The sequence below is a fragment of the Adelges cooleyi genome, unplaced genomic scaffold (assembly GCF_023614345.1).
Source record: "Adelges cooleyi isolate 19-005CV unplaced genomic scaffold, UGA_ACOO_1.1 ACOO_flye_CR_arks_rails_tigmint_CR_PRNA_55, whole genome shotgun sequence".
Lineage (NCBI taxonomy): Eukaryota > Metazoa > Arthropoda > Insecta > Hemiptera > Adelgidae > Adelges > Adelges cooleyi.
The window spans coordinates 159,271-170,252 of NW_026096241.1; the positions used below are offsets into that span (position 1 = coordinate 159,271).

Genomic DNA, 10,982 nt, shown 5'->3' on the forward strand with positions numbered 1-10,982 from the left:
ACAACAATTACATTATTTGGTTCATAATAATTATATTAAAACAATTCGCACATATATATTTAATTTTTTTCTGTGAAATGTATTAAAAAAAAACAGTTGTTTTTTTTCAAAATTGTTTAAATCAAATCGAAGCGTTTAAAATTAAGATTTGTATTGTTATAAATAAAAAAAAATTACGCCAATTTTAACAACCCTGGACACGTTGACCTCACAGCAATCGTAAAGCGTGAATTCGTTTTTTTTTTTCCAATGTAAGTACAACATATTTTTTCTCAAAAAAAAATCTACATACTTGTTTACATATTCTAAATTCGACCTCGCTATATGTACAAATTATATGCGCGTACACGGTGTGTTCGACTGCGGTTAAGAAGGAAAAACACAATGCCTTCATCGCATATTAGAAGAAACAAATCGATTAGACCAAATAAAACAGTTGTGACAATAGTACAAAACCTATACTCCTAATATATATATGTATATATTAATCTTAAATTTACACACATGTGTCGTTTTAACACTATACAAATAACCTAGCTGTGAAATTAAAAAAAAAAACGCACACACATACTATTCCAGTTGGATTTCGAGGTTTAATAAAACACCACAATAATATATTACATTATGCTATGTAGACGTTGCGCCGAGTACTTGTGTAAACACAGTGTAGCGACCGAATTAATTGTCAAATTACTACTTTTAATTATTTTCAAACCGTTTTTAATTTGAAACGCAAAAAAAAAACACGTCTCGTTCCCCCGACAAAATATATTCACCGAAAACCGACACCGAATATGTGCGCTTAAAAGAACCTTTTTGCAACGCCCTTCGATTAAAACAGTATAATATTATTGTGTTTGTGTTGTTTTAGCGTCGAAGGAATCCGTCTTTAATTATTATTCGGTGCTGCAAGGCGATAACGGGATGGTGAATTGCAACCAATCTCAATGAATACAAAGTGGGTTAGGTTAGTGTTTCGTTAAATTTAAAAAATAAATTGCAGAGGTGTAACCGAAAAAAACTGCTACCTATATCGTATCGACAAAAAGATAACCGTTGGGATTTCCAACGTTATTTTTTATTCTATCTTTTTCTCACATCCAAAGCCTTTGACGGCAACGACCTAAGGGGCGGGCAATGTTAATACATTACATACCGGCAAGAAGCTCGGTATGCTTGGTTGCTTACTTACTTACACGCGGACGACTTGACGGAAGTCATAAAAACTAAGCACGCCCGCGATGACACGGAGAGACACACACGCACAGACATTTATTCCCGAGCCTTTATATCTGCGTTTTCCCTCTTCTCGCCCTTTACCTACTATTATTATTATTATTATTATTATTATTATTGCCGGATAAACCTAACACCGATTGTATTTTGCTTCGAGCTTTATTGTTATTATACCTGCGGGTCCGAAGCTTTGGAAACCCGCATTTGCACACACGGTTAGATCTGGCGTGGAAAGTTCAGATCAGAATATAGCTTTTTTTACAGTCTTTGTTGTTGCCAAATTTTCAATAAATCTGGAAAATTGTCTAGAATTCATTGTTGTCATCACTGTGCCAAAGTCCTCGGTTGGATCTGATTATCTTGGGACAATCAAATGAACGCGATGAACGCCGGCTTGGTGTTGGAAATATTACTCCGCCGCTGATAATTAGGTTTTTAAAGGCGGCGGGTATTTTTTTTTTTTTTTGTTATAATTATTTCGTTAATAATTATTACCGTCGACACACGAGACTCGAGCGAAAAGTTTTGTGCATTTGTTGAAAGTTTAAGAAGAGCAAATTCCCCAAAGAGGCACGTGGTATATCTCTCTTCAATTATTAACGCGTCGTATCGCTGTTTGATAATTACATTTCGCAGATTTACCGTGGTCTGTGTTCATACGAAAGCTATGTACGCTGAAATATGTTAAAGGGTTGAAAAAATGCAGTAATAATAATATAAACGCTGATCCTATAAGTTTGCGCCCTATATCCGTCGTTAAGTCACATTAAACCGGAAATCCACTCGGAACAGTCTTCCGTATTATTCCTAATAAAGACACAAAATCTCTGTGTTTTTGGGAATGTCATCCGGTAAACTTGAGGTGTCCCATATTTTCGTTCAAGCAAGGTTAGTAGCTCTTATTCCAGCTGGATTGATAACTCCATTTTTACCAACTAGATTGACAACTCTAGTTTGAAAGCTTTTTCTCAACTGTCCTGACAGCTCTACGCTGTGCTGGATTTGCAGCTTCTTTTTGAATTATAACACTATAGTATACTATGGTACAATTGGGGGAGGTGCTGCGAGTCAGTCACATGTTGTCGGCCATCGCGTTGATCCTGTCCAGAGATCTTAGCAAACCGTTCTTGGCCGCTTCGGGCAGTCGCTGCCTCTGTTGGATTCTCAGCCACATTTTCACATAAGTGGCGGTGCGCTTCCGCCGGTTGGGTTTTTGCCGTTTGTACGGTGGTTTAACCTCGCCACCGGCGGCACTGTGGGTCCACGTCAGCGCCAGTCTGCCCGGCTGACCTTTGTTGAACACCACGTCCATCCACTGGTCGCAGCAAAACCAACTACGGCCAGGGTCAAGACGATCACGGTCGTCTTGGGGTCCAACTAAGATTCTGGATTGCTGTTGTTGCTGTAACTGCTGCTGCAGCTGCTGGTATCTTCTCCGCCTGCCGGAAGATCTTCTGCTGCGCGTCGACGACCTGACGCTGTCGGCCCGGCGACATCGCTGTCGTCTCGGCGGTCGGGTAGGTTTGTCCGTGTCCAACCGGGTCAGGATCACGTACCTCCACTTGTCTCCCTCCAACCTGTCCGGATCCGCCGGAACCGGATAACTGATGGTCGGCTTCGTCTTCCTGTCAACACGATTATAATAATATATACAATGAATGGAATGAGACATGTTTACATACAAATATATATACATAAGTTAGGTTTGGTTTGGTTAGGTTTGGTTAGGTTTGGTTAGGTTTGGTTAGTTGGTTAGGTTGGTTAGGTTTGGTTAGGTTTGGTTAGGTTAGGTTAGGTTTGGTTAGGTTTTGTTCGATACATTATAATATTTGTCTTACGGCTGGGGGCAGTTCCATTTTTACCCTAAGGCCACGTTGGGCACGAGCCCCCAGTCTGATGGTAGCCCCGAATAATACAATATACATCTTTAAGTTTATTTTAGTTTCCTTAAAGGGCCCCTAAACTCTGTGCGCCCAAAGGCCTCTACATAGTCTACAAGACGGCCCTGGCTGGGCGACAGTGTAGTTTGCGTAACGTTATTCAGTAAGACCGAAATCGTTTCCGTTAAACCTCGTTTACTTGATTTATTATTTACACGTTTACTCGATTACTTTATTCGTCTACTCTACATATATTTACTCGTATACTTGATTTATTTACTCGTTTTATTTACTCGTTTACTCAATTTATTTATAAGATTACTTGGTTGTCTACTCTTCTGCTAAATTTATTTTCTCGATCTGTTTAATCATATACTTGATTTATTTACTCTTTTAATAGATTTGTTTACTAACTTCTGTACTCGTTCTTCAGTTTTATTATCTCAACTAACTTGTTTTGGTAACTCGTTTAATCGATTGGTTGACGTGTAAATATGTCGATTTACACGTTTACTCGATTTGTTTTATCTTTTAATAGAATTATTTACCAGATGTATTTACCCGTTAAATTTACTTATTTTTTCGGTCGTTCGATTTAGTAACCTTTTTGTGTTTTTTACAAAGCCAAAATTATAATAAAACCGCAGCATTTTTTTTTTTTTTTTAATACATATTATCACTATTTAGACTTCATCCGAGTGATATGGCCAATTTTATCATCGACTCGGATAAAAAAAAAAACAGGGGTTACGGACGATTAAATATCAAATAGCCCGTTTCCTCCAGTTCTACCGATGTAGTCTACAATAACAGTGATAATAATATATTGTTGCACATACACCGTGTACACCTGCCTATGTATGTAAGTATTATTTTACTTACATGTAACTTACCGGGTAATATTATTAACGTGCGGTTTGCGATACGACGGTACGTTAGGCAGAAGATTAAAGTGACTTATTGCTGCTGTACGTCACCACCCTATGAAAATTGTCGAAATTACCTCAAGTCGAGTTGCATATCTATACGTTATAATATGTAGGTATAACACGGGCAACAGCACATTTAGAAATTACAACTTTTCTCTAGCAAAGTAATCTATATTCGTCGTACTCGAGGGGGGCGTGATGGGCAAGCCCCGGGGGGGGGGGGGTACAATTTTATTACCACGATTAACAACATCATACTATATACTCGGAGACGCTGCTTTATGACACACACTAAAACCCTATTCGCTTTTGAGTTTCTCAAAAATTTTACTGCCAAGCACTTAAAGCCAACGAACGCGAAAAGCGGATTACATTTTGTTTCTCTTTATCCGCATACATATATATATATATATATATATATATATATTCCAAACAAGTTGGGAGAATAAAACGTATAGTGTATTACAGTGTTTTACAAAACTATGTACAATTTCTTTGTATTTGTATTTTCTTTGGTTTAATCTGCTTATATCGTTTTGGTTTCATAAAAGTAAAATATTATTGCGGTTGTTACTCGAACAATAACGTTGATCCGTTTTAGATGAGGACCAGGGGACATTAGATACTGTTTTTTAGTATCCCAAAGTTTGCTAAATTTTTTTTAAGCTGGTAAAAAGCTGTCCCGTCACGACACGAAAACGTTGATGACGAAATAATAGTGATGGCAATGGAACCAGTTTGAAAAATTAAGATATACAGGATATCCACTAGGATCTCCTCGGTGCTGTCTTATCTCGCATGATCGCTGTATAATATTTATCAATAGTAGTTTTTCTTACTTCTTATGTTTGATTCCTTTTTTTACGGGCTTCGGTCGTTTATCCGAGCTGTTGGTACACTGAAAAAAAAAAAAAAAAAGGAAATATTAATACATATTCTCCACTGATGAGCATAGATTGGTGTATTTGTTTCTAGGGGCTTGGAAGACAACTCTATGATCTGATCAGCTGTATATCTTATCACTGATGCTCACACTTTCCTCTCTTGTGCTCATGGATGCACATATCCACGTTAAAAGTGCCACAGCAGGACGTGTCGTTTTTACACTACCATTATTACTCTTCCGGGGGGGGGGGGGGTGATAATTCCCCAAAGGGTTCGGTTAGGTTGCTACGGCATAATAATTTACAGCCGGACTTACAGATTATGATTTACGCGGTCACAATGACAGAAGACACCGCACAACGATAACTCAGCCTATAACGGTATTTATTATAACACATCATATTATTATGGTACATAACAATTAATAATCCTCTGTTATTGTCGGATCAGCGGCCGGTGCATTAATTTCACTTGACCTTGACAATATGTCACACGTTATATTATTACACATGCAGAGATCTATGCGGGGGATTAATGGATTTTTGGCAGATGCCATTAAACCACTTGCGTCCAGGGGTTATCAAAAAAATGAATTTTGTTATATGTAAAATCTTTTTTTTTTTAAACTCATCCACACTTATTGTACTAATTTCAGTAGTTGTGTAACGTTGCTGCATATAACAAATATATATATATTTGTTATATAAGATAAAATTAAATTGTACTCAAAGAAAACCGTACACTACAGTATAATTGCATCTAATCTAATGAGATAACATAATATGTATGTTTGTACTTTCTAACGACCGAAATATTTCGGATGATTCGATAATACAATAATAATAGACCGTTTGAATTAATTGTATAATAATTAAAACTATAATGGGACTTGTTAAACTAATAATTTAATAATAAAAGTCTTAAAATGTAAAACAACAAAATCAAAGTAACAAATAGTAATATTATTATTGTTTGTTGAAAGTTTTCTCGAAGAACGGATTAGGTATTTGAATAACACTTTCGTGTACCGTTTAAGGTTATAAATTATTTTAAAAAGTTTATTATTATTATTACTTTCATATGAAATTAGGTACATTTTTATTTGAATAACAGCTATATTATGGAACAGCCCCGGGCGATTTTTATTTATAAATTACAAACAATGGGCTACTTAAAGTTCATTTGTTTTAGTGCTTAATGTAGTTCTTAAGGTGCTGCTTATAATGGTTATCCGGTTTAATAATATAAAATATACAAATTGGACGGGAATTATAGACAAATTCCGGCTTATACAATTTTCCGGATTATACACGTTCCTATGACAGTTTTCGCTTTCCCCTCGAACGGTTTAATACTCTGTTTACAATATTCATTTATGAGAAAATACATTCTTGTGGGACCCAATTGAAAAACTTACATATTATTATTAGGTTTTTGTCCTTGGAAAAAGTACACCATACCGTTTCCTTTGTGGCCATAGGAACATCTGGATAACGCCATTATACTGAACAAAATCCATTGTCACGTTAAATAATAATCTGGCATTATAATAACATCTCTTAAACACCGATCGGATTAAGTAACGTCCTATCCAGTTTGTTTTATCAAGTGGTGAACTTTTATAAATAATAATTATCGCACTGAACAAAATAAGTACAATTAAAGAAAAAAAAAATAACTTGAGCTAGAAAACTGGCCAGAGAACTTAATTGTTGTTAAACATTGTAATTGTTGGAGAAAAATATTTTTTTTTTTTACAAAATCTACATTTTTTAGGCAAATTATTCGTTATACAACACTGTGGCATTTCTACAAAATTCTCCTAGCTGGTTATATATTGTTCAACGTTATTGTTACACCTTTCACCTTATCCCAAATTAATTAACACCATATAAGAAGAGTAAGGCCCGTAACAGTAAAATCCTTACAATTATGACTTACAAAAGTTTACAAAAGAGACTTTATGCTAGTTATTTTTTTTTGGTCTTGGAAAACACTTATGAACGTTTTCCACGAGAACAAATTGGAAATACGATTTTAATTTTGCAAGTTTTAGTTAAAAATATTTACTCAAAACGGATGGAAAAATTTGTAGGGGGAAATTTTTTTTGAAAAAAAATATATTTTTCTGGTTTTCTAGTAGTTGTTTTGAAGTATACTGCTTACCTGTTTGGTGTAACTGGACAGAATCTTTCGGTAAAATCCATCGACCCCGCAAGACGTGGTGGGCTTACCACCGGGTTTTCCCAACCCGTTGCCCATTTTTGGGGGGAAATACACTGTCGGTAAGATACACGCTTGGCTCGGTCGAAATTAACACAAAATACAAAATTTTACTATCAACGAACCGAAACGGCGGCGGCGGCGGCGGCGACAACTATAATAATAACAATAATTACAATAATATTTAAACGGCTGTTTACTATATGTATTGTATTAATAATATTATTGTGTGTAGATTCTATTATTTCTTTGAGAAAACAAAATCAAAGAACACGACGACCACGACAAACGCCGGTAACCCAACGAATAACAACGTGCTCGCCCGTCGATTAGATAATTCGCCTATACCAGACATCATCCATCTCCCACTATCCATCTCCATCTACACACAATATATTATTAGGTACTATGCTTGCCCGAGATTACAAACCAATATTTCTTATACTTTCCCATCGTCCAAAGAGGATGTTAACAATGTGAACGTGCACAAGACGTAAACAAAAAACAATGTCAGTCCGAAAAATGGCACCTGACGACCGCCGTTTTTGGCTTTTTTTTTTTGGAAAATGCGTTTTTTCTTATAAAAAAGACTGTTTTTTTTTATTTATATTGTTACTAAGAAAACATAATATTATTTTACTAGAAAAAAAGGGCCTAATAAGTGTTATTTTAAGTACGACTGCGAATAAAAAAGTCTTACAAAGTAAAATATTGCGACAACTTTGTACTTTTAAGTGTTGCAATAATATTCTCAAAGTTAATATTGTTTTTTATATACAACTTTTTTTTTTCAAGCATGTTAATATAATATTGTGTAAGATATTTAATAAAAATGTTACATTTCATATACAGAACATGTGTTTCAATTTTAAAAGTTTCGATTAGAACAAAGGCCCAATTTTACAACTTTTAAACAATTTCTTGGGCCAAATTAAAACTGAAAATTAATATTTTATAAATTAAATCAACTCATTAAATGGCAATAAATTAGGCAAAATTATTAAGTTTAAAAAAATGTACCTAGAAAAATAGTTTTTTGTGTCTTCTGAAAACAACAAAAATTGAAATTGAGCCAAACTAGTACAGTGAGAAGTTACCAATTACTTTCAAGGAAACGCAAACTTCTTACTGTTTTGTCTCAAAAATCCGCATCAAAGAGTTGAATGTGAAAGTATTACTACTAGGTTTAAACCTTAAAAAAGATTTGGCCTTGACCCGACTTACTAACTTCTCACTGTACTCTTGCTTGATTTTGACAATGTTGGGTTCTTCTAAAATATTTCCTACGAAACAATGTGTTATTTTATTTTAACTTTATTTCCTATTTTTTTTTTTGTTTAAAATTTTACACATTTTATTTTGCAGGGAAAAAAAATTTACAACGACAGCGTTTGCCTATAGTTGTGTAATTCAATGAAAAAAAATTGTTGTTATATAAACTATGATGGTCGGTTAACGTGCGCGTTAAAACGACCAACCAAAACCTGTTGACATATAAATATGTTTACTATTAAAAAAATTTTTAAAAAAAATCATTACATAAGTGTGCGTTAGACGTTCTTCTTTTAAAACTGCCCACACAAATAAGTGCAAACAAATGTCTTAGTTAAATTTAGCGAAAATAGAGTATAACTCTTTGAGAGGTAAGAAATCAGCAAACCGATCGGACAGGATATTTTACAACTATACAAGTGAGTAATAAAAATAATATGCAACCGCAATGCTCTAATGGTGTGTTTGGTTGACTATTTTTATGTGATCAACCAACGCCAAAAAAAAAACTATACATATATATTATATATATAATAACGGTTTAATTTAACTTTAACCACCACCCCTAAAGGGCCATTACAAAAGTGATTAATACACTAACCACAGCCCCTCAGAGTGTTGTAGAGACATTTTATTGTAGATAAAATGTCTGTAAAGTTTTTTTAAATATAGAACTGAACAGTTTTTTATTAGTCAGCTTACTATATTTTAGGATAGTAATTGTATTGCCCTATTTTCTTTGGATTTTCATCTCTTCCTGGGTTTCCCCCCGACACGGTTCTAGAGGTTCATATAAGTCAGGTAAATTAAAACATCCCTTAGAGTGTAATTTATTGTCATGGGCATTTTTTCCGCATCTGGCACGCTGTTGAAAACCGTCGGAATTACTCGAATTGCATTAATATGCAACCCGGTAACAATTGATAAAAAAATAAAGGAAAAAAAAACCCGCTTATGAATTATTCAAAGTGGCAAATAAAATTAGAAATGCCAGCTTTTTTTTATTTCAGCTCTTAAATTATCTCATCGCGTTATGCCGTTTCGGTAAGCATTTAGTTTTTTTTTTTGTTTTTACACAACTGTTTAATGGTAAAAAAAAAAAAAAGAATAAAATGGTAAACCATTCGAAACAACAATTTTTTACAGGGGGAGGGAATTTAAAAACAAAATTAAGTATAATTTTTAGTATTACTTGCAAAAAAAGGCTTAATCACTTTATTTTACTCCAAAGTGAAGTTAATCGTCGGTTACACTACTTGAATAATGTCATAATAAAAACTATTGTGTTATTGACTAGTGTTGGCTACTGTAATATGGTAGAAAGAATCCTAAAGGCTAAAACGGCCAATAAACTAAAACCGAAAACACATTCTACTATAACTATGACAAAAAAAAAACATTTTTAAATTTATTGTGATAGCCGCCGATAGGTGGGGTAATAAGTGGTAAATTATTGTGAAAAAAAAACGGATAACTGCAGTTTAAATATTAGTTTACAAAAAAAAATATGAGTTTTTTAAATTTAAACAAACATTGTAATTAAAATCAATAAAAATGTATTCATATTTGTATAGAGCATTTTTTTTGAAAATTAACTTGCATTTCTTGGCATCGATGCAGAGCTGAGTAGGTTTAGTTTTAAAATGATGTTTTTTTTTTTTTTTGTATCTGGCTTTATCGGATTTGCAATAGCTTTCGGATTTCTTTAAGAAACAATTCGGTTTCTAAAACGAAATACCGAGTACTTGTGTATACTTACCCTAAGTATTACAATATTATTTTGTTTACCATAGAGATTCGTTTTGCCCAAATGTAATGTTCATAAATATTTAACGGAAATCCGCGAAATGATAACATAGAAAATAAGGCAATTTAATTTTATGTAGTAGATATTATTTTGTTCAATGTAAAATGTAAGTACTTTAATATATTTAATCCGCGGAAATGGAAAATTAAATTAAAAAAAAAAAATAAGAGTGACAGACTTGAACGCACATTTCCTCGTAGAAACATGTTTTATTTTTTTAATGTGACGTCAAGCGATTATTATAACGATTCTTCGAAGTAAGTTAAGTATACAAAAAAAAAAAAAAAATTGTACCTAAGAAATGATTAAAAAGGAGTGAAATTCTCGCACAATTCGACGTATCATCATTTTGGTTTCTTAATTGAAAAAAAAAAAAAATACAAAATAAAATAGTCATCAAATTAATTGAAATCTGCTGACACTAAGAAGACGTCTGAATGAATGAACCAAGTGATAAAAATATGGCAGGTAAACAATGCGGTTTTTGTAGACACACGGCAATTTTTTTTTTTTTTTTGCATTAACTGACTGTAAAAAAATATATGTATGTTCAAACTGTAAGCACATTTTTACTGTCTTAACAATTATCAATCACAATCATTATTCTTATTAGTTATTATTACTAGAATTCTTTACTAATACAATTAAATAAACGTTCAAGTATTCAGTTTTAAAGCATTACACTTACACAAAAGTTTATGTCATACTTAATTGAAAATGCCTTTTTCTGAATCATAACTCACAGTATTC

General features: G+C 33.5%; 1 protein-coding gene across 1 annotated transcript; it reads right to left on the reverse strand.

Annotated features, from left to right (window-relative positions):
* Positions 1-961: 961 nt before the first annotated feature.
* Positions 962-7,452, reverse strand: LOC126842572 (uncharacterized). Its single transcript, XM_050579611.1, has 3 exons — positions 7,097-7,452; positions 4,885-4,943; positions 962-2,861 (listed from the first exon to the last, which is right to left on the reverse strand). Exons 1-3 carry the CDS (start codon positions 7,190-7,192, stop codon positions 2,309-2,311), a joined length of 708 nt encoding a protein of 235 aa, XP_050435568.1. The 5' UTR covers positions 7,193-7,452; the 3' UTR covers positions 962-2,308.
* Between the last annotated feature and the right edge of the window lie 3,530 nt (positions 7,453-10,982).